The sequence below is a fragment of the Chenopodium album genome, chromosome 7, assembly GCF_948465745.1.
Source record: "Chenopodium album chromosome 7, dcCheAlbu1.1, whole genome shotgun sequence".
NCBI classification, from domain to species: Eukaryota; Viridiplantae; Streptophyta; class Magnoliopsida; order Caryophyllales; family Amaranthaceae; genus Chenopodium; species Chenopodium album.
The window spans coordinates 75,764,317-75,788,179 of record NC_137840.1 but is presented as its reverse complement, the minus strand read 5'-3'; the positions used below and the strand labels follow the sequence as shown (position 1 = coordinate 75,788,179).

The 23,863-nt window shown below is 36.2% G+C and overlaps 3 protein-coding genes across 5 annotated transcripts; all 3 read right to left on the bottom strand.

The window, feature by feature from the left end:
• Positions 1–239: 239 nt before the first annotated feature.
• LOC145639646 (DEAD-box ATP-dependent RNA helicase 31-like) lies at positions 240–6,567 on the bottom strand. The gene is made up of 10 exons (XM_081690937.1): positions 5,305–6,567; positions 4,922–5,028; positions 4,663–4,718; positions 4,231–4,455; positions 3,637–3,843; positions 3,417–3,503; positions 2,129–2,224; positions 1,774–1,989; positions 1,121–1,303; positions 240–801 (listed from the first exon to the last, which is right to left on the bottom strand). The coding sequence occupies exons 1-10, from the start codon at positions 6,351–6,353 to the stop codon at positions 574–576; spliced, it is 2,454 nt and encodes an 817-aa protein (XP_081547063.1). The 5' UTR covers positions 6,354–6,567; the 3' UTR covers positions 240–573.
• A 503-nt stretch (positions 6,568–7,070) lies between these two features.
• LOC145639645 (uncharacterized) lies at positions 7,071–16,213 on the bottom strand. 3 transcript variants are annotated; one of them, XM_081690934.1, is made up of 9 exons: positions 15,099–16,213; positions 14,200–14,388; positions 13,662–13,754; positions 13,398–13,580; positions 13,213–13,315; positions 12,932–13,117; positions 9,844–12,272; positions 7,794–8,377; positions 7,071–7,659 (listed from the first exon to the last, which is right to left on the bottom strand). In XM_081690934.1, the coding sequence occupies exons 1-9, from the start codon at positions 15,327–15,329 to the stop codon at positions 7,518–7,520; spliced, it is 4,140 nt and encodes a 1,379-aa protein (XP_081547060.1). In that variant the 5' UTR covers positions 15,330–16,213; the 3' UTR covers positions 7,071–7,517. The 3 variants fall into 3 exon arrangements, with proteins under 3 accessions (XP_081547060.1, XP_081547061.1, XP_081547062.1); XM_081690935.1 differs by having other exon boundaries at positions 7,794–8,374; XM_081690936.1 differs by having other exon boundaries at positions 7,521–7,681.
• A 1,241-nt stretch (positions 16,214–17,454) lies between these two features.
• LOC145638609 (phospholipase A1 PLIP1, chloroplastic-like) lies at positions 17,455–22,166 on the bottom strand. Its single transcript, XM_081689596.1, has 6 exons — positions 21,952–22,166; positions 19,798–20,455; positions 18,987–19,454; positions 18,834–18,893; positions 18,319–18,735; positions 17,455–18,133 (listed from the first exon to the last, which is right to left on the bottom strand). Exons 2-6 carry the CDS (start codon positions 20,431–20,433, stop codon positions 17,723–17,725), a joined length of 1,992 nt encoding a protein of 663 aa, XP_081545722.1. The 5' UTR covers positions 20,434–20,455; positions 21,952–22,166; the 3' UTR covers positions 17,455–17,722.
• Between the last annotated feature and the right edge of the window lie 1,697 nt (positions 22,167–23,863).

Sequence of the window (23,863 nt, the reverse complement as noted above, 5' to 3'; positions counted from 1 at the left end):
TATTACGTTTGTGGAATTTATTACTTTATTCAGAGTAATACTTTTCTAGAACTTGTAGCAAAATTATTGATTTGTAAGAGTGAAATGTACAACTCTACACGAAAATTCAACTGTGAGAAATTGATAATTATATTTAGAGATTTGATGCATTATTCTTGTCAAACTCTTTGGACGGCTGGTTTTATACTTAATAAATTTGGACTCGTATTGTTTTATAACAAAAAATTCGGCCCTCCCAATAGAAGAAAATCGAATTTTGCAATACACTTTGTTTCAAATCTTTCAATAATACATTCCATAAATTGTAGATTTCTATTAGCATTAACATTACTAGTAACAATAATCATTAATTCTATTAGCTAAATACCTGAAATCTATGCATACCAAAGATAACTTTTAGCACGCACGATTAAATAGTAATAAATAAAAAAAAAAAAAAACAAAAAAAACAAAAACAAAAACACCCTACTTGCCTTCAAATGTCAAGCTTACAAGCTTACCTACAAAAAAAACACTTACAAGCTTGAAATCGCTTGACACCCCAGAAAATTTTAACAGAACAATTACTTCTGTCTATTTGACGCGTAAACCAGGGACATTCTTTAATCCCATCTTGCCAAGAGTAATCTTGGCTATTGCTGGAGGAGTGTCAAGCCCCATGCTTCGACTAAACTCATTTGCGACCTCTACAAGCTTCATTTTGTCTCGTCCCACACTCTTATTGGAATTATAGTACCCAAGCCATGCCTGGTATGCTTTTTCCTTGCTCTGCATATCTACCTTTGATAAAGCACGCTCCACCTTATTAAAAAAAAAAAGTATTAGACAACTCGACATATACCAAGTAAGAAAAGATTATACTAAGTATAAAATCTCTAATAGTATGACCAAGCTATGTTACTCGGACTCTTTGTTTTACCTCAAGTACCCATGTCGGACCCTTGACACTCGGACATGGGTATGACACTCGGACACTTCATTTTAGTTCAAAATCATAGAATTTTTTCACAAAATAGGCGAGTCGGACACTTGGACACATACCCGTGTCGGACATGGGTACCCGAGTCCGAGTAACATAGTGACCAAGGAAATAAATGAAATTATGTGTCTACTGGCATACTTTCTTCCTCGTATCAGGATCAACCATTGGCGGTGTTGCCTTGGTTATAGGAAGATCCTTGACAGACTTTAAGAAGCTATCCTCCCATGGTGCCAATAAAAGTATCCCTTGCCCTTCTTTGCCTTTACGCCCAGTTCTGCCAAGCCGGTGTATGTATTGTTCTCTTTCTGATGGTGCTCCAACCTACAGATAAACAAGTGGTTTGTGATATGAATTTTAATCAAGAAAAGAATGGGCAGATTTATGCTCATCATTAGTTCCAACCAGCAAGAACTGACCTGTCCCAATCACCCAAACTAAATCAACCAACCTAACCCCAAAATTAAATGAACTGAACTAAATTGTGACTAAAAAAAGATAATTGATGAAAACCAGTATATGGCAAACCCAATAAGCCCTAACCTGACCAGAAACCAAACCAAAGGTCTTAGCATGCGAATACGAACCAAACTAAACTGACCCGAACCAAACTAAACTGACCCGAACCAAACTAAACTGACCCGAACCAAACTAAACTGACAGTCGATCAGGATTGCTCATTTGCTATCTCTAGTTCACACCAACCCCCTCCCCTCTCCAAATTGCTTTCCCAACCTGCCTCAGACTAAAGCGGCTGGTTGAGGCCTAACAAGCAAAACAGGCAGTAATATTACCTGTATAACTAGGGTAACATCTGGATAATCAACTCCGCGTGCTGACACATCAGAAGTTACAAGTATAATACCCTTTGACATGCGGAACTCATCTGATACTTTGGTCCTGTAACTCTGTGGTTTCCTGGAATGAATCTCACGAACATTCAAGTTAAGCTCACCAAGAAGATCTGCAACAAATGCTGTGACCATTGCTGTGGTACAGAATACAAGAACCTGCATAGAGAATGTCATGAATCCACATCAAAAACATTTGAGCATCATATCTATTTAAAGCAAATTAGACAAATGGAGGTCACAAAAGGAAATCAGTTGCAATTTTTTGTTCACTCAGTAAATTGATCAACATTCGCACCTTGTAGTTCACATCATCTGAAATATGGTCCTTCAGAATAGTGTATAATAGAGGAAATTGGTTCTCCAGGGGAGCAACTAAATGCACCTGGCTGACCTGCAAAAGTTCATAGATGTTTTAGGAATCGGAAAACTAACACAACCAAACTACTATATGGGAAGTGACCCCCCAGGCCCCACCCCCTAGTGGACATTAAAAAAAAAAAAAAATAAAAAAAAAAAAAAAAAAAAAAAAAGCCTGACATTAAAGTATTTAACATAGCTCTGAGCAATTGAGCATTATACAGATCTTCTCTTGAACAGTGAAGAGTTTTCAGTCCATCTTTTATTTTCTTCATTTCCTCTTTTCTTACCCAACCCAACATCCTACACCTCCTTTTAACCACAACCATCAAGACCCACCCATCTCATAGTGTATAAAAAAGGAAACTAAGGTGCTGAGACACAACCGCACAAGTAGTACAGGTCACGCACTTAAATTGTTCTAGGCGAGGCCATTCCAAAGAAACGCACAATTGTCTTTTTATACCTTAAGATCACATGGTGTATAAAAAAGGAAACGAAGGTACTGAGAGCCTGAGACACAACCACACAAGTTGGTATATGTCATGCATTTTAGTTGTTCTAGGCGAGGCAATTCCAAAGAAATGCACAATTGTCTTTTTATACCCTAAGATGTCTTCTTGGGTTTAATCCCCAAATATCAATTGATTTTACTCCATTGTTTTTCACTTTTTCTTTTTCCCTTCTTCTCCTTTAAGTCTTTAACTGCTACCACAAATTCTCCTCATTATCGTCCAGTTCACTACAAAACTCCTCTACCAATTTTCAATGATGTGAAGGCTTGATTAGATTCTTTGATTTGTAGTCCGGGTGGGGAGGGGGGACAAAAAAATTTCTTATGTATTAATGAAGAAAAGGTTGGTGATGGACCTGGTGATGGTCAAAGGAGGGGCGCAAAGAGAGTAGAAAATGAGTTCAAAAGAAGAGAGGGATAATGGGTGGAGGTGAAGAGGAGAGGACAGTTGGACGGCTGGACCAGTGGTGTTGAGGAGATGATGTTGGGTTGAAAGAAGAGAGAAAGTAAAGAAAACCCTAATAAAAGAAAGAGAGAAAATCAACTTCCTATTACTTCAGTACCATGTTGAAATTTTATTTTAATACGCACATGGAATAATAGGAGACTTCTCATAGCCATTAGAATATTAGATAGCTTAGCCAAGCAAATGCCTCATACTCAATAAGTACAAGAACACTTTTTACATCAAAAAATAGGACCATGAACGCACCTTTGCATGTGTCTCCTCACTGCCTTCTTGAACAGTACTGATAAATTGATGATCTCTTTTTAAAGCAATATGGCAGATTTGATGAACCTTCAAACAAAAAAATTGTTCAGAGGAAAATGCCAAATTTATTATAACAAAAGAGAAAATTGAAAACTTCCAGAATTTTTTAACACAACCGACAGAGGACATGCATATGCAATCAAATGCTGAGAAAGCTAACCTCATCTGATACAGTGGCAGAAAATAGTAGTGTTTGCCGCTCTTTGGGAACGGCAGCAATGATTTTCTCAATGGCCTTGCGGAATCCCATGTCTAACAAGTGATCAGCTTCATCAAGTACAAGGATTTTCACACCCCTAAGCCGAGTGGCGAATCCTGCAGTGTTCTCCATATGATCGATTAGCCTTCCAGGTGTAGCAACGAGAATCTGTGTCCAAACTTAAGTTAACTCCTTGCCCTAAAGGAAATCTAGCAATAAATACACACCCAAAGTCCCAATATTTCCTCATCAAATAATTTGCCAGTGTTGATTGGTATTTTACTAGATACAAGAGAGAGATAATAAAAGTGGGATTATATTGAAAGAAAGGTAGAGAGAAATAGAAGAATGTAGAGTGGGAAAAAAAAAAAAAGGTTGAAGTGATGGAGAAAAGATTTATTTTTAACTTAAGGGATAGATGAAAAATGAATTAAAACATTCACTCTAGAGAGGGAGTGATACATAGTTGTCCTCTCAAAGATCCAATTTTTCATTTTCAATATGACATGTAGTAGCTCTGCATAAGAACTTGCTTGCAAGGTTAATGTATCTAACCTGACAGGGATTTGTCTGAGTATGCTTCTGCTCGAGTGAAAGCCTGGTACCACCTATCACAACTTGGGCACCAATAGAAGGATGATACTTAAGCAAAGTCTTAGCTTCTTTAGCAGCTTGAGTAGCAAGCTCTCGCGTGGGACATATAACAAGTACAAGGATCGGTGGTTTCTTCTGATCACGGCCAGCAGGAGGTGTCTTTAGCACCGTTTCAATGGACGGAAGCTGAAATTAAGAATTAGTCTTAGTACACAGCATTAAAAAAAAAAAAAAAAAAAAAAAAAAACCAAAAAAGGATATCTCTAGAAAATACTCAAACAAAGACAGAATTTTTCAGGTTTTTAATTTATCAATAAAAGGAATGAAATCTTGAGCCCAAATTCACATTATATGACCAACAACAATCTCAAAAAGAGATGAAGTATGTTTTACCAAAAATGCTACAGTTTTTCCTGTGCCTGTCTTAGCCTTGGCCATAACATCCTTACCTGGAGAGTAGACAAGTAATCAGTCAGGTAATAACCAAGAAGCTATATAAACAAGTTGGAAATGCAGGCTAAGGACATCTAGCATCAAATATTCAATCCAGAAAATAGTGGTATGCCCAACACTAACTTTTAGAAGACAATCAGTAACACTACAATGTCATTTTGTGTTTTGCTTAAAGACATTTTCTTATTTTCTTATTGACCTTTTAGTATAACAGGGAGTGTCGCCGCTTGCACCATGGTCATCTTCTCATATCCAACATCCTTGATTGCTTTCAAGGACAAGGGTGAGATACTGCATTGATCAAACCTGCAGGCAGCATAAAAGATTAAGCAAACCCAAATTAAAATACGAATTAAATACAAATTTAGACTGATCAGGCCATACTGATGCACATTGCTGATACACAATACAAACAAACTAATAGCAACTCATGACAATGTAAAACCTCCAGCACAATGCCTCACTCTTATCCTTCATTACATAGGATAAGATGATTTATTACACAATAACACATAAAACCAATACGAGTACAAAACTGATAGCATAGAGAACCAACAATAAACGAACAAACAGAAGACGAACCTGGTTTCACTAAGGTAAGAATCAGCTCCACCTCCATCAATAGAGCTCGGTCCAGAACTTGAATTCGTACCCTTATCTGCAAATAAAGAACTTCTACTCCTAACCACAACTTCTTCATCCTCTTCATCAGAATCCTCTTCATCAGAATCCTCAGATTCCTCACCAATCAAATCCATAAAACCCGAAACCGACTTCTGCTTGTCTTTCCCCAAATCATCCTCATCCTCGTCCTCATCATCATCCTCCTCCGACGATAAAACAGGAGCAGCTTGCCTCACACCACCCTTCTCACCTCCTGTATTAACCTTAGTCCAAATTTTCTTTCCTTCAAATCCTCCATTTCTCTCCCCACCCCTTCTCTTCATTTCCCTCCCCCCGTCTTCACCACCAAAGCTCCTCCCAAACTTCGGAGCACTCTTCACAGCACCACCCACATTACTCGAACCCCGCCCGCCCCTCGCCCCAAACTCCCTATCTCTTCCCCTCCCACCTTCTCTAACACCACCACCTCTTTTCCTGTACTCCCTCCCTTCACCTTCACCCCCAAACCTCGACGAATCACCCGAATCACCGGCATTCCGAAAACCCCTTTTACCAAATTTCCCAGAACCCCTATCCTCAACATTAGCAAAATTACTCTCTCTGCCCCTCTTACCCATTTGATGATCAAAACTAGCCCTTATCTTCCCTTTTCCTCTACTACTATCTTCTTCGTCTTCAGTAAAACTCCCAGACCTAAAAGAACCAGTCCTTAAACCACTAACCCAGTTGCTTAAATCATCTTCATCCTCAACTAAGCTTTTTGCAACAGGCTCTGCCTTAGCACGAGGGTATTTGGGCCCTGAATTGGGCCTGGACTGAAACGGGCGGGTCGAAAATGTGCGAGGAGAAAACCCTAACCCTAAAAATTTGAGCTTTAAAGGAAAAATGCGACGAAAAGTAGGGATTGCAAAATAGGGTTGACGAATAGAATATAAAGACATAGAAGGGCAAAGGGTGACCGGAAGAGGAGAGAGAAAAGAGCGGAGTGGTGGTGGTTTTAACGGCATCAAATGGGGTGGTGGAGGAGAGAGAATTACTGCCTTTGCCGGTTTCCGGTTGTGATAAGGGGTCCGGAAATGGTAGAGATTTTGAGGTGGAAGATAAGGGGTTTAACAAGGGTTTTTCTGATTTTTCGACTTGGGATTTTTAGGTTACAGGATATTTTATCTTTCTAAATAAAGAAAATAATAATGTTATCAAGCTAGTTTTTTTTTTTTTTTTTTTTTTTGAATAAATATTATCAAGCTAGTAGTTCTGTGACCAGAGAAAAGAAATGTTGTACGTAGTATATTTATATACTCAGTTGCAACTTGCAAAGTTGCAAGTTTATACTCGTAGGCTCGTAGCTCATTTTGAGACAAGATGTAATACTTGGATTAAAAATAACCGTCAAAAGTCATTAAAAATAAATATTTATACTAACTCTAATTTAAAGTTGCAAATTAATATGAAATGGAGGTGTTATAATGAATTTGAGTGTGTGTGTGTTGGAGAAACAGTCTCTTCCAAAACTTTGACAAGAATTAAAAAAAAAAAAAAAAAAAAAAAAAATCAAGCTTACATCCAATTTTTGTTGATTTAAGATTTTTTTGAATGTTTATATTGTTTTATTAAAAAAAAAAAATTGTATACTCCTAAAATATATGATGGGGAACCCCCAATCCCCGTAACCTAATTTATGAATCAGGTACAACACTGAGTAAAACTTTGAACAAGGATAACAGTATCAAGAACTTCTAACTGCTATTTAAACTATGAGGGTGATGTTGCTACACTGTTTTTAGCAAATCTAACTAAAGGAAAACAAGTATAAAATGAGCTTTATCAAGAACCCCCTCCAAATACAGTGTGTAAAAATGGAAAACTGATCTCGACAGGGCGAAAGATAAGCCCTTAACTCAGTTTCTACAGCTACTTCGACTAAGTTACAGACTTACAGTATGTCAGACCCTAAGAAATTGCAACTCCCCGTCTGCCTCAACCTGCTGCTTCTTTCAACCGTCACATTTGCTACTGAAAATGGAGATTTCCAAACCTTAATGTTATGATCTTTGGCTAGTTCACCAATACTCCACTCTTGGAGCAAGAACAGCCAGGAAACCGAGTTCCTAGTGTACCAAAGAAGCCAGCAGAATCCCTTCACCAACCCAACCATCAGAACCCCCGACCTCCTATGCTTGTGGTGCAAACATTGGAGCATGGTAATGGGAGTATTTCTCATTACAGATCCTCCCACCATCTTGTCCTGGATTTTGGAAAACCAAGGGTGGAAAGTCTTCATCTTTCAACTGATAGTTCCTTTGGGCCATTGATCTGGCAAAATAATTAAATCCTCCTGTTATAAGATAGTAAAATAGAACAGCATCATAAAATGACCTCTCATAGAGTATAATCACAACTCACAAGCTGGATAATGACCGAAACACGTGAATGTGAATGAAAATTACCTTTGGAAGTGAGGGGATGATGGTTGGTCTGGTGAAGACTGTTGAGTTGAGCTACGATGAAATCTTTGATCCTCAAACGCTCTCCTAAACCGAGTTCCATCAATGGGTTGTGTTGCATCATTCGTGCCAACAACACTCATGGGGCCTAGAGAACCAAACTCAAGTTGCTCTCCGGGAGATACATAGCCAGAATTGTTATCATATGGATACAACATGACAACAGATGGTATCGAGGATCCATTTGATGTTACTCCACTTGGGTTCATACCTGGCATCTGGTACATCCCATAAGCCACATTCACTGAGCTGCTCTGAGAGGAGCTAGGCAGTGATGGACCATTTTGAGCCTGATACGAAGGTATATGGTCATGCCTGTAAGTAGACCAAGGCCTGTCAGCCCGACTCTCATTGGCTGGCAATCGATCAACCCTTGACTTCTCGGCTTGGCTACGGTTGTGACTACGACCAGCAGCTCTTGCTTTTGCGGCATTCCAGTTACCTTCTCTGTCACTATGATCACTTCTATCATAGTTGTAACTGTTCCTTCTCGCTCCAGAAGAATGTCGATCTCTCACAGAAGCCTTCTGCCAGTGACAATGAAATCATCAAGTGATGAATAATATTTTGAAAGAATATTAAAAAAGAGAGTGGACATAATTGAAAAACCCATAATTTTTTTTATTAAAAAAAAAAAAAAGAGAGCAATTCATAACCAATACAAGCATACAACACATGTACATCGTCAATACAATTAAATCCTTTCAGTAACCACTTCATCTCAAACCAAAAGTCTGAACATATTGCATTCTACTTCATTACCATCAAGATTTGTTAGAAAAACAAAGCTTTGTCAAGATGTTTGATAGGCATGTGGTTGCTACAGAAAATTTTAAGAAAGCAATCAAGAAAGATGCTACAATTTAGAAAACCAAAAGCAAAAGAAAAGCATTACAGAAACAAGCAAAAGATAATTGATTGATCATCATTTTGAAATAAAAAAATGGTACAGATCCAATATCTCAGGCAATCAAATTATCACACAAAGGACCGTTGGCACTTTTGAGCACAAAAAGTTAGCAAAATTACACACACACACACAGAAATTAGCACAAGATGCATGAAAACTCTAAACCATTTAATAAAAAAATAAAAAAAATAAAAATAAAAATAAAAAAAATAAAAGAGATAGAGAGAGAGAGAGAGAGAGAACAAAATTTCCCACAGCCCCAAAAAACCTCTCATTAATCCTGCCCAGCAACTCAAACCATCACCCACCCACCCAACCCAACTCCCACCACAGTGCCTCAGGCCTCAGCACGCAGATGATTACTGGAAAAATGTAGATACAAATCATAACAATCACATTTTACTATTTAAGAGACTGGACGAATTCTATCCTTAGTCTTCTCAGGGGAAGGGATACTATAGCATATTAAAAAAATCTGATAGAGATCATAACAACCAAGATAATGACCAGGAGAATTTCTCTAATTTTCCTTCTTGCTTTAAAAAAAAGAGTATGGCATAACAAGAAAGCTAGAGGAAGCATGTTAGAAAAGCTGGCGTAGTGACAGAGCAACCCAAGCAGGGATAGAGAATGGACATAAAATTGCAGTTTGAGTTTTATGTGGGGGGTGGGGGGGGGGGGGGGGGGGGGGGGAAGAGAGAGAAAAGGAAAGCTGCTGATGATATTTAAATTAGGGAAAAGCGATCTGGGGTTCTTCCAGTCTCAATTCTATAACATTTTCTAAGATTCTAAGTCTCAACTAGACATTCTAAATAAGGTCATTCACATGCAGCAAATCAAGCATCCAAAATGCTTAGAAAGAAAAACATCCAACCATATTACTTTTTTTTTTTTTTTTTTTGACAAAATAATCCTATCATATTTAACCATACAAAAAATAACAATCTCGTGCTATCTAAGAAAGTAAGAAATGAACTTAAAAAACTAGTCAAAGTATCCAGATATGTAGACAATCAACAGAAGATCAACTGGCAAAATATGGACAATTGCATGCACAAAAAAAAGTCTACAAGAGGCCCTTACAGGATTTGGTAGATAGGTTCCTGTTCCACTGCGGTATCTTGGTAGTTCATCAGCATAGTGTTGGTAGACAACAGGAGGTCTACTGGACACAGGCTGAACAGGGGGAACAGGAACAAAGCGTGGGCCGTAACTCATAAGCTGAGACAAAAGGTTAGCATTTGCTGGAAGTGGTCTTCCAGGACCATCCCAAGGAAAGCAACCCTGTAAGTACATAGGAGGGGCAGCAACAGGAGATGGGCAAACAGCTGGTGGAGGAAATCGAGGGCTCTGGCAAAACCGTCCAAACTGCAGATTTTGCCAATGGCTAGCAAAGTCACTGTTGAGAATATCAGGCTTTGGTTCTTCAGATGACTCTGTGGTAATTGCTCTTTTAATGGAATTATAAGTACTATAAACATCAAGAGCATCATGCCCCGCAGAAAAACCAATGCTTTTCACAGAATCAATATCATCAGAACCCACCTCTCCATGTGGAGAACTACTTGCTCGATCAGAAGTTCCAGCCTCAGGAGGAAAATGAAGCATTGTAAAGAAAGGCACAGGTGGTCCAGTGGGATAGAATTTGATTTGCCGTGAGGCGGGACCTAAAACCATAGGAGCAATAGGCATGACTGAATCAGACCCACTAGTCTGTGCCGCTTCATAGCCAGGCAAGTGATGCCTTGGGACATGCAAAGTAGATGCATGTTGAGAAACTATACTTCTTTCATTAATTTCTACCCCTTTTGTGGACATACTATTCCAATCTCTATTCTCATCATCTAAATCAGCAGAGGAATGATTGTAGATGTTTTTGTCTTTACTATGAATAATGGGAGGTACTGAAGATGAAACAGCTGTTTTCCTTCCCCGCTTTTCCCTGGCCACCTTCGATACTCTTGCAGATGACCCATCCCATGAACTCTCAGATGATGTCTTACTTCTCACAGAACCAGCCTGAGAAGCAGAAGAAAACCTAGCACTAGTAACTCTATCATCTGAGTACACCTCATTTTCTCGATTATCTTGGCGCTGCATATTTTCCACATAATCATCTCTCATTGATGTTTGAAGCTCCTTGGCAACTTTGGTCTGAGCTTTAAAAGTACTCCCAGAATTAGCCATGCGAGATGAGGGACCAAAGCTGGAATTACCAGAAGTCGAAGGCTGCCTGTCATCTACATGGTGCATCTCCAAACTTACATCATCTTGACCACCAATCGTAGTCACATCTCGCTCATGCCAATGATCAGTATCAGCACCCTGTTGTGCAATTTCCACAGAACTAAAATTCTCATCACCTTGTTCTATCAAAGCCTCAGATTTTGCAGGAAACCCAACTCCAGGAAAATATGGAGTCAATGGAGATGAAAAGCCCTGCTGAAAGTGTAGGTTTGCAGCCCAGTGAGGATCAATCACAGGAATATTAGCAGGGACCATGCCAGCCATTCCTCTCTGATTATATCCCATAGAAGCAAGCACTGATTGGGGTATTGGTAGAGGTAAATGAGAGGATGCCAAATTCAGTGGCATAGGTACCTGTCCACCAAAATTATGTAAAGAGGAGGATGCCATCATATTTACAAGATCTTGCTCCTCTTGATGCATTCCTTGTGCTCCTGTTACAGATGTATGATCCTCACTAACAATGCCAGTTCCAGAATCACCAACATGGCTATTTGAAACACTCATGGAATCAGCAGCAACATCTACAGCATGATGAGAATTGTACCTACCAGATAAGAGATCATCTGATGAGGATAATGTGCTTTGAGTTGACAGAGTTTCAGATGCTATGTTTTTCCTTTGGTTGCTATCCATCTTTGAAGAAGCAACCTGACTTCTCCCACTGTCAGTAGGTTTACTACGCCTTCCTCTTGAAGAAGCATCATAATATGCATTAGTGAGCTCTGGACTTGACCGTGTTCTGGCAAAAAGATACTTCCCCTGTATTTCATTCAGCATGTGATCAGGTTTCAAGCTCTTTTTATTTCTATCAGCTCGCAAACTCTGAGCATTGCCTTTTCCAACCTGCTCCATAATCTCTGAGCTGTTCGGATTCCCAATGCTCTTTTGATCCTGTGTGCAAGAAGCTGCAAGAACTTCATTGTTTTTTGAAATGCTTTCCAAAGGATAACTAGCACGTTGAGAGGTTAGAGGCCGATTACTCTGAGGCACCCTAATCTGAGTTTCTTGAATTGATACATTATCACTAGCATTCTTGCTACTTGAAGCAATATCTTGATTGTTCGATCGATCATCTGGATTTGCCAATGAGGGCCACAAGTCACTACTAGGGACATCAGGACGTACACCACTACCATGTCTCTCCCATGTGTTCATAAAGAACTGGTTCAACTCAATAACAATGTTCTCATCAGAACAGTCTAGTAGCCTAGCTAGCCTCTTTGCCCCAAACGTAAACGCACTGCGAATTCTGTAAAAGTTTCCTGAAATATTAACATGTCAGGTTTTAAAAACATTCATTCAGGCTGATCAACGGGTAAATATGGAAAAAAAATATATACTTTCTCTATTTTTTTACTTGCAACATTTTGACTTTAGCACTATTCACATATGCTACTATGACTACCTTTGATGATTTATAGTTTAGAAAAAGGATAGTCAAATGAGATCTTGTTAGATTTGTCTTGATTTATACTTCCATAAAATTACTTTAAACTTCATTTATTGATAATAAGAGAAATAAGGTAAATGAAGCAATGCATTGGCAAGCGAGAAATTAGAAGTGTTGCAACTTGCAAGTAAGAAAAAAGAGTAAGTATATTATATCATAGTGAATTAATCGATAGTAAAACCCAATCCCCATCTTTGTTAATCCAACGTGTCAGCTCTTCATCTCATGATATTTGGTAACAAGCATGTATGAGGAAAATCCTTTCAAGGAAAGGTTGCCTTTGAAAGCATTTTCCAATTACTGAAAAACATATTTCCCTTACTTTACAAGTTTACAATTTGAAAAACCAGATACTCGTCACTCTAATATAATGAAAGAATGCAGCTAACTAGAGAATATATTAACTACATAGTTTAAACCTTAATAAATGTTAAAGTCATAAACTATCAATTGGTATAGGAATAAAAATACCTTTACTAACACTTCTTCCGAGGTTATTGTTCACACGCAAAGGATCAATGACATTAAAATGCTTCGAGATAAAGGGTTGTCCCTGATTTTCTAGGCCTTCCGGGAAGACAGCATATACAGAACTACATGCATCAAGAAACAATTTACTAAGCAGCAAGTCTCCACTATCTTTGCGAGGAGGCTCCGCTGTGACATTAACCATTATAAGAATATCAGAGATAGCAATCACAATCAATTACTGAGATAGGAATCACCGAATCAGCTACAAATAGGAAGCCTACCAGTTACATCAGGAAGTGAACTAATGGGTACAGGACCCCATAAGCTGACACAAAAATTATCCCAATCAAAATTACTAAAGAATTCCAAAAAACGGTACAGAACCTGGAAAGGAAATCATATCAGTGGACATTATAGAGAGCATAGGATCTAAAACATCAAATGAAGCAAGATTTAAATATAGCACCTCTAAAGGTCCTGTGAAAGTATTATTGAAAACATGAAATATGTAAAGAACCAAGGTCTCCAAGGCATAAGTAGATATAAGCCCATGATGAGCACCCAATATACGACTCTCGTAGTAGCACCAAGCTTTGATCAATATAATACTACGCTTAAACAGGTGATTCTGATTAATCAAATGGTCAACCTGCAGTATAAATGTCATGTCATTCTAATCAGCACATAGTTTCTCAAAATAAAAATGCAAGTATTATAGGATAAAAATCACCTCTTCAAGGAAACATAGGGTGCATAGCCCACCCAACTGATTAAATGATATGTCCACAACAATATTTTCCACTAGACACTTTATAATTTTGACCTGAAAAAGAGCACAAATGAAACATCAGTTCTATATATAATCTAAATTGTACTGCCAATGTAATGTTGTTGTCCTAATTCAGAGTATACCCCCTTTCAAGTAGCAGCTGTACTCAAATGCACTGTTTGACTACGTCGATTTAGCCTTTAGAAGAAGTTAAAAGAAAACATATATTATATTACTAGTTCACTAAATTACCCTGACAGGTTAGGAAAAAATCCACACATTCTAGATGAGTTCAGAAATAACTGTAATATGCAGCGGCATCACAATACAAGTTCAAAAGGTCAACATACACTTTGCTAGTCTAAGCATAGCCTCACAGAAGAATTCAAAAAAATTCAGACAAAGAGAGGGTTGATAATATCCCGACAATGTTTAATGAATAATGGCAAAGGAAAACACAAAATGGGGCAAGAGCAGATGAAAGGAGTGAAGGACTCACTTCTGCCTGAATATACTGAACCTCTTTCACATGAAATTCAGCATTTTCATTCTTCTCTTCACTTTCTAGTATATCACGCACTTGAGTAGCCCAATTATCCTTAAGAGTCTGATTTTTACTAAATGCTGTTAAATCAATGTCCCCATCCGGCAAATATGTCTTCAAAGGAACAGACCCAAAAGTGAAAACCTGTGAACAATAAATACTAAGAAATTATAGGATTGCAAAGCAACGGCTAGATATAACTATCAACAGAGATCCATGTACAGCTGACCCTTCTGTGCTTAAAGGATCTGATAATCTCAAATGAAAAATAACATTGAAGGGGAAAGCATAAATAAACATTAACAAGTTGTACAAAGATTGCAAATGACAACTCATTGACTAGATCAGCATGAATAATAAAATTGTCAAAAATCCCTGTATTTAATTTTGTAGAGTTGATGGGTTTGCTCTTTTCAGCATAAATAATAAGTTATCACAAAATTGTAATTCGAAAAAGTTCCAAAAAGGTAAAGGTTGCCCAAGTACAATTCACTACTAAAACAAGTTCCTATAAACTCCAACATCTACAGATAACAGATTATCAGGCGAAAAGGATGAGTCTAAATAACCAATGAAAGTGCTTCAAGCCTTCAAGGGATAAATATTGGAACTACCAAATGCTGAAACCAGTTGTTTCGTTCACATGATCACTATAAAAGGGTGAACATGGAATAAGGGACACAATTGAAACCGAAACAGCATTGATAAATTTAAACAATAGGCAGGGAAACATAATGTACTACCAATACTATTACTAGCACTAAATGAAAGGGAAATTTCAAGTCAACCAAGCAATCAATCTACCCTAAAAAAATATGCCTAGCAATTAAGCATTCTAAAGAGTGTAACTTCACCTGACAAGGGAAGCATTTCATGATCAACCGCTGCACATAATCTGCAACAGCATTTCGCCTTTGTTCAGATGGCTGGTTGGGCTGAATGCGAGCTATAAGCTCTTCGATTCTCTCCTCGGCTTTCAACCACCGTTCTGAATCAAGAACACGAATAGCCGAGGCGGTTTCATTGGGCAACAGCCCATTCGGATGTAGCCCACTCGGCTGTGGCCATCCCTCATGCCCGCCCATGCAGGCAAAGGCTAATTTCCTTTACTCCAAACTCTACTCCTAAGCAAAAACAACACTCCACCCACCAGTAACACTAACAACCCAGATTAAGAATATAGCAAAATATGTATTCTATATCCAAATTAGAACAATAGATACACCCAGAAATTATTCAAAATATATTCCCAAATTTGCAAACTATCCTAAAATTCAACCCCGAATAATAAGAGGCAGCAAAAATAAGTTGTTACAATCTACAACTTCACTATATAAACTACAAATTTGATGCTACAACAACAACCCCAATAAAAAAACAAATTGTAACCCAAAAACTCCCAATAAACAGAGCTCAATTGAATAGATTAAGGGCAAATTGGGTTACCCAACTTTGGCAGAGAAAACCCTAGCTTAAAATATGGAGGAACTTTTCCAAAGTGGGTGCAATAATATGACGCTTGAAATGTCGAAAAATGAGTAATTTAATGCTAAAATTGATAGAAAAAGGAAAACCCCAAGTGGGATTTAATGCTTGTTAATAAATTTCTACAAAAGTTTAATGCTACAACAATAAGCCCCATCAAAAGCAGAGGCTATGGATCGCAAGAAAAAAGGAAATACCCCAACAAAATGGGAAAGAGAAGAGAATTAGATTGTGGGTATTTTTTGAATTAGGAAATTGGTAAACAAATAAAGAAAAAAAGGGGGAAGAAAGATAGAGAGAATCTGGTGGTGTTTGGGGAGGAGAGAGAAAGAGAGGAGGAAGAGGAAGAGAAAGGAAGGAGAAGAAAGAAAGAAAAAAATGGGGGGTTTTGGTTTTTTGGGAATTTGATTTGATTTAGTTTGTCAAATTGGGCTAGCAACTTCTTGTTCACAATTGGTGAATTGGATATCTTTGCCCTAACTTTCAAGCTTAGATGTGTTGTAGTAAGCTATGTAGCCCAACATTATAATAGTCTAAGCATGAGCTTATTCTCTTCTCCCACAAAAAAAAAAAAAAAAAAAAAAAAAAAAAAAAAAAAAAAACTTTTTTTTAGTGTTAAAAAAACTTATTCTCTTACATTTTTTGCCTAATTATATTTTTGTCTTTGAATGAATGGAATATGAATTTTTTTTTTTTTATGATATTTATAAATTGGAATTCAATGGATATTTATAAGTCCATAGATTTTGTTATCAAGCAATCTGATAAGAGGGATAATCCACAAGATAATGATAAGAGGATTCCCAAACCACTTACAATAAATAAAATTGACTATTTAGTCATCTAAGCTAATTATCAAACATGTTATAAATATAAAAAAGAAATATATATATAAATATAAAACATATGGTATAATTGTTTTAAAGAAAACATATATTCATTCAAAGAAAGTTAAATCATAAATTACATTGTATATTAATGATCACTTAGTTTCATGTAGTAATGCAGCGCATCGCCCTGGCCCAAAAACTAGTTATTATTTAAGGCACACAAAATCAAACAATAGTTTCATGAAATCATTTGGAAATTAAAATTTTACTATTAAAGGATTTAGTATGTAGTACATATCTTAAATTTTGAAAATTATCGTCTTATGAGTAAACAAATTATCTGAAATGTACTTTGACGAATTGATTATCTATTTAGTTAATTAATAATTTTTTTAACAGTGGAATCTATTTGGAAAATTGTTAGAGAGCGAGTAGACTATATATAAAGGGGTGAAGCCCTAAAAAATCAACCTAAAAGGATTTATGATGAGTTGAATGGAATAAACTACAGTCTATTAAACAAAAGAGATAATGTTGTGTAATTTATTTTTGTAAAAAAAATAAAAGATGTGCGACATATATAGGAGTGAGTATTATGAAAGAGTATTATGCAAGAATATAAATACTGTAATTTTTTTTTTTTTTTAAAAAGGCACTTTAGAAAATTGTCAATTTAGTTTTTTTTTTTTTTTTTTTTTTTTTTGATGTTTAGAGAGTCACAAGGGCAAGTTGATTTAGAATAATGATCCACATGTAAATAACGAAGGAAGTACAATCTCACTTACCCATTACAATAGAATAAATAAATTGACTAATTATGCAAATTAAAGCAAAACCCTTGATTTGTACATCCTAATCAACAACATACAAGTTTTGAATCTTGAGTTAAGTTTTTGAAATTGGTATATATACATGGAATGTACAAAATAGTCCTAGTTCCAACTATGATACTACATATATACATGTGTCTTCTCTCTTGATCTATTTATTTCATTCTGTTGTTTCTATTTATTTAGACAACATTTGAAGTTGGGATAACATGGGTCCTTCTCTCTTCATCTATTTATTTCATTATGTTGTTTCTGTTTATTTAGACAACATTTGAAGTTGGTTCTTTATCCCAATTCCATTTTGCGTACGATTCATTCTTGGTACCGATAACATCACACGCTAGTCACAACCTCCTTCCTCACTGAAGTGTTTTCCAAGACACCTTCATGTGTCCATGAATATTGAGATGAAACCAATGGCCATACCATGTGTTTCTCTTTCTTGATTTTTCGGAAGGCTATCTTCGTATACTGCTTCATAACCACATTGACTGCCTTTGTATAGTTGCTTGAGTCATGATCTCTGAGGATGGTTCCTTCCGAACCATAAGCTCTAGGATCACTTAGAGTTTCAAGAGGGTGTGGAGTATTTAGAAATTCCCTCAAAGCATGTGCTATCAAATTAGGTTGAGCCTTGTCAAATGCATAAAGAGCACACCCTTGCGGAAGCAGTGGATGAGACGGGGATAATTTTTCAGTTGGCTGAAGAATAAATACTTGCCCTGTAGGAGAGTACAACATTTTCTGCACGAGCAAGCAAATCGAACAAGGTCAGACCGTTTTCATGTTTATAAAGTTTTTATAGCTAATTAAAACTAGCTAACACTGGTTCAATGACAAAAGAATGGCCCTGTTGTATTAAAAGTGAAACTGAGAGGAGTACAAAATAGGCAGTAAACTACAGTATGAAGGTTTAAGATGATACTTACATGCTTGTTGAGACATGGGTGTGATCTGAAAGATTTGTTTAAACGCTTTAGGACCTGTTCAACTTGTCTAGGATAATTGCATGAGAACGCTCTAGGAACAATATCCCTATGCATGATGACATTTTGAACCATGCTTTCGTCGAGCTGTAACTGTTTCAGGATTTTTTCACCACCACAAAACACAAATGGTGATCCAAAAGTAACCACTGGTAAAAGGATCGATGGCTTGACAGCTTTTCTCGCAATAAGCATCATTTGGACTAATAGTGATAGACTGCCCCCTAGAGAATGTCCTGTAAATTGAAATTTTGCATCTTCTCCATGGGAATCTATATGATTTTGGATTTCTGGCATCAATTGTTCATATATTCCCTTAGCTGCTTCGTAAATTCCTCGATGAACAGCTGCATCTGTTTCCTGTGTTTGTAGATAGTGCTCATTTAGGTTTTAGAAGCCCTTCAAATCTCCAATTAGTTGATTAGATAGACTATTGATAATAACAGTTTCTCTTTTACCTCAAAATTGGCAGGTTCAAAAAAAAGGTTTGTTTGCCAAGATGCCAGCGATTCAGACCCCTGCAACAGTACGGTAATACAGACGCACAAAGTTTATACAATGAAGGGTTAAAATGTCTTGAATCTATGTCAAAGAAGAGGAGTATAACTTACCTGGATTACAAAATAGCGCACATGAGAACTTGGATCATCACAAATGAACCACTCACAAGGGGAAGAATGTAATGATTGAAGTTCTTTTGCAGCCGCTTGCTTTTCTTTCTCCTTTGCAGCCACTACTGTTGTCATCGTTGTTGCAGCCATTTGTGCGGCCATCTCTGAATTATAACCTCTCGGTACAGGACATACCTCTCTATTTGTTGCATAAAAGGCATCTCCACAGGTACTAGGATGAGATTCTTTTTTGGCTCGATTTTGAACATGACAAGCTGCTGATGCAGCAATTTCGTAGGCAACAGAAGGGCTAACTACATAATCCCTTTGCTGTAGATTTTCCAAGTTATCTTCTTGTTGGTGAGCAGAATCTTTGGCTAATATTGCGTTCAGTGCAATAGCCTTCGCTTTCTTCTCCAATGAAGATGTTATGAAATGTAGACCATGGTATTGTTGCAAGTCATGAGCCTACATGTTTAACATATTCTCTTAATTTCCCATCTTTGAGCTTTTAAAAGAAACACACACACACACACACACAATCTTTTTGTTGTTGATCTCATTACATCTGATTTCTTTTGTAGATCACCATTATTCTTTTCAACTTCAAAAATAAGTTATAAGAAACAATGTTCCAATCAATTGAAATAAAGGGGTGACTCGAGTTCAATTCACCACTGAACAGAGATTTTATAAGCCAATATGAGTTTCAATAATACTACATACAGAATAAGCACAGGCGGGAAGAACAATGACTTAATGAACATAGGAAACCTTTTTTTTCACATACATTAAATGCATGATTGCATACCTTAAGTTCTGGAATTGAATAAGCTTTGTTACACAGGTAAGATAGCTTAGAGAACTTCTTTGCATCGGTCCAAGGCACGTGAACGAGCAACTTTGAGAATGATTCTAAGTCGATTTTCACTTCGTCTTCTGTCTCTCCATAGTCCACTAGACAACCATCCTCTCCATTACAATCTTCTTCAATCTCTTCATACCTACAATCAACTTCCTTCTCCTTTCTACCCTTCCACCGCGTTCTCAGCTCTAGGAGCCTTTGCACCCAATTCACTCTTTTCACCCTATCTTCCCTCTCAACTTCCTCTTCCATTTCACTATCGCTCAATAACTTGTCATCAACTGTCGTCGTAATGTTCTCATTCCCAACCTCAGTATCAAACAATAGTGCATTTATATGAGTTGAAGAGGTGGAAGTTGGACATGGGTTAGAGAAAATCCCAAAGGAGCGGATCGATTTCAGCTTATTTATTCGGGTTGAGGAGGATAAGAGGTTGTTGTCTGAGCATGATCTTCTAATAGTAGCTTGTTTATATAACTCTTCCCCGGAGGATGACCGTCGAAGACTACCATTCTCCCCAAGGATACCTATCCTAGCCGCGGCAATGTGGGATGTAGATATATTCATTGAAGAGCATGCCATGATTGCCTTGTATTAAACTTACCTAAAAATATAATGCAAAACATATTTATATTATCATCATTAGTCAACATCAAGTTTTCTGTTACATGTTTCTTTTGATAATAGATTTTGTCAAATGTTAGAGAAGAATAGACCAACTGAAAAAAAGATTTTGGTGAAAACGTTTGGTTTAATAAAAAGATTTGGTGGTTAATACTTTTAAACAATCTAAAGTTGCCAAATTTGTTTAGGTTTGCTTTACCTTAAACAGCTGCCAATAAGTTGAAGTTAGCAGAGAAATCCAAAATTAGGGTGATCTCTTTTCACATTCAAACTCTTTATTTTCTAGACAATTGCCATAAATCAAGCCATATATGCTATGCTCACCAAGTGACCTTGGATGCAATATAAGACTCCGATCCTGTTTGTTTCAATTTCAAAATAATAGCCACATTTCTAGTTTGATCAATTCCTATTTGATGGTACATCACAATTTAATAGATTGAACCTCCATTTTTCTGTTATTCAAAAGAATAACTCTGTAAGTCAAGTCTAGGTGTGATTATTCACCTTGTCTTAACTAATCAAAACTTAATTGAACATTTGAACGCGTGTGAACTCATCTTAACGACTAAACTCGTTACTAGTAGAACTTATCTTAGGTGTAAACTAAATTTGATAGCCCAATCTTAACTTATTTTTCTAGAGACTAAGGGTCTGTTCAAATTTACTGAATTGAAGTAAACTAAATTGATTGGAGCTGAGCTGAATTGAATATTTTATGAGGGATTGTAATTAGGATCCTAAATTGATGGGAGCTGAGACAAACTGAAATTAAATTGAAGTGAACAGGCCCTAACACGGATAATTAGGTTTTAATATACGAGTAATGATTATGGGTAAGATCTTGATGGTCAAAAGAGTTTGTAAATAGTGTCAAAATTCTAACCATTATATCGAAATGAATGGAGAAATAGTTTTACTCGTACATGGTAAATTTTCATGTTTTGTTTGTTTGTTTGTTTCAAAACTATCAAATTTGAACGGTCAACTTCATACTAGGTACTTTGTATAGTGTCACCAAAATCATTAAAATCGAAGAATTTTGGACAAATTAAAATTACTCGTACCCGAAAAAAGTTGGAAATAGGACAACTCCATAAAATTAAAAATAAAAGAAAAGGCTGTAACCTTGTAGACTCCGCCTGTTTTTCTTTCGACATGATTGCAACTATCTCCGACTCTCCTCACTAATTATTTATTAATTAATCTAAATCAATTTCTACTCGAATCACATTATTATAATGGTTCAATCCTAACACGAATAATAAAAAAATAATCTGTTTAAGGCCTAAACTCAATAAAATTAATACCTAATTGTTAAACTAAACTACATTCTCGAAAAATTTTCTAGTAATTTCATGAATAGTGATTTTATGTAACATGAAATCAATCTCAATAATTCATAACCAAAAATAACCACTCAAATCGAGTACAGGAAGAACAAATAGAAACGAAGAGAATAATATAAAGTAATACCTGGATTTGTATTTCAGTCAGTTTGATTCAGTGTAAATCAAGGATGGACGACATGCATGATGATGAAAGAGCTTGAGAATGTAAGTGTGTGGTGGGCCGGGTCGGGCCAGGGTTTATGGTAAAAAAAAATTAGAGAAGTTTGAGAGTGACATTCATATTGAGATCCGATGATTGTGATCTGTGAAATAGAGTTGTGGTATAAAAGTACGGTGTATTTATATATCAATTTATTGAAATTTGGCCACGACTTAAACCTTCTCAAATATTCTTGTCACGTGGACAACGGAGGTTTCGGTGTTTTCAGTTTGGACCAGGTCTTTTCCTAATTCCACCTTTTCACCCTCCGTAGTAAGGCGCTGTTCTGATTTATTAAACTGAGATAAGGTGAAATGAACTGAAATGATTTATCCTAAAAGTTACTCTAACTCACATTCTTCCCCTCCCAATTTCTTGAACTTAGTCGAGTAAAAAAAAAACTATCAATGTCCTAAATTGTCATTATATATGTTCAACTAACAAACAATTACAAATAATAAACTAATTTTACCAGACAACTCTACATAAAAAGCTCTTACAAATCAGCTAGTCAAAATAACTAATGTAACCATGAAGTCAAAATAGCTAATACAACTAATTCTTATCAATCAGCTAACCGCTAATTATCAAACAAGGCCTAAAATTAAGCTAAAGAAAACAAGGCATAAGATATTCAATTTTTTTTAAAAAAAAAAATTACTTATATCAGTTTCAGTATAATTTAATTTAATTCCATCGATTCAAATCAATTTTATTTAATTTAATTATAGATGTGTTTTATTCACCTTATTTTCACTTATATAAAATTAATTGAACTTATCTACACTTAATTAGACATTAGTAAAACTTATTTTAGTTATAATTTAAATTTAAAAAACTCTTATCATAACTTATCTAAATTAATTAAATAAACTAATCTAAAGTTAACTGAATTAGAGCTTAACTATCAATGAATGAACAAGATTATAACAGCCTACCTAATACCTATGAATGTTAGAAGAAGATTACAAGAAAGGGGCATAATTGTGAAACAACAGAAATAGTCGGTGGAATATACTTTATTGTTTGGTAGTGGGTATCCTAACTAAAAAGCAAAACATTGGGACAAAAGAGGAAAAGCACAGATCTGAACATAACAGTAAATGAATGAAATAAAAGAGCCAAATGTGTGGTTGCATGAACTCAGATCAAACGGGTGCATGTCTGTCTAAATTTCAAGTATTTGCTTCATATACTTTGCATCTTCATCCCATTTCAACGGATGAATGGTGCTCTAACTATTTGGGACTATGGGATACTTATACATGTACGATCTACACCACGCCGTGTAGCATCTATGTATTGGGAATTTCGAGTTTCCACCGAGTTTAATCATACCACCAACCAAGGCGTTAGATTTTTGGCGTTAAAGGTTGTTTAATCAAACTACTACCTCCGATTTTTTTTAATTGCAACGTTAGAATATTTTATATATATCTCTCAAATAACATCTCAAATTTGCAACTAAAAAAATCGGAGGTAATATTTAATAAGTAATTCACATGTGAGTTGAGATTAATTGTTTTAACATTTTTAAAAAAAAAATATCAAGAGAATAACTAACATATGAACTACGAGTATAATAGTATAAATTCTAACCATGACTCTTCAAATCTTTAATCCTCAAAATCTACACATTCTATGTTTTAAAAGGGAAAAAAAAAACCAACAACAATAACAATAATGTCAATAACTACCAATTTTATTAATTTTCTAGGAACCAAAGTATATAAAACTATTTTCATTGCAAGAAAATATCTCATACATTAGCATGAGTACATTTTAGTATTAGTATATACTTGTAAAAAATTGTTAAGCTACTTCACATATCATCAAT

Bases quoted from the DNA above. Each gene is read 5' to 3' on its own strand.
- LOC145639645 (XM_081690934.1), bottom strand. From the start codon at position 15,329: ATGGGCGGGCATGAGGGATGGCCACAGCCGAGTGGGCTACATCCGAAT. The intron at 13,581-13,661 runs GTGATTTTTATC...TTTATACTGCAG, and splicing joins CCCTATGTTTCCTTGAAGAG to GTTGACCATTTGATTAATCA. The intron at 12,273-12,931 runs GTATTTTTATTC...TTAATATTTCAG, and splicing joins CGGAAGAAGTGTTAGTAAAG to GAAACTTTTACAGAATTCGC.
- LOC145638609 (XM_081689596.1), bottom strand. From the start codon at position 20,433: ATGGCATGCTCTTCAATGAATATATCTACATCCCACATTGCCGCGGCT. The intron at 18,736-18,833 runs GTAAAAGAGAAA...CTACAAACACAG, and splicing joins TTGAACCTGCCAATTTTGAG to GAAACAGATGCAGCTGTTCA. The intron at 18,134-18,318 runs GTAAGTATCATC...TTGCTCGTGCAG, and splicing joins ACCCATGTCTCAACAAGCAT to AAAATGTTGTACTCTCCTAC.
- LOC145639646 (XM_081690937.1), bottom strand. From the start codon at position 6,353: ATGCCGTTAAAACCACCACCACTCCGCTCTTTTCTCTCTCCTCTTCCG. The intron at 3,504-3,636 runs GTTAGCTTTCTC...TTTTGTTTGAAG, and splicing joins CTGCCACTGTATCAGATGAG to GTTCATCAAATCTGCCATAT. The intron at 802-1,120 runs GTATGCCAGTAG...TTTTTTAATAAG, and splicing joins ATCCTGATACGAGGAAGAAA to GTGGAGCGTGCTTTATCAAA.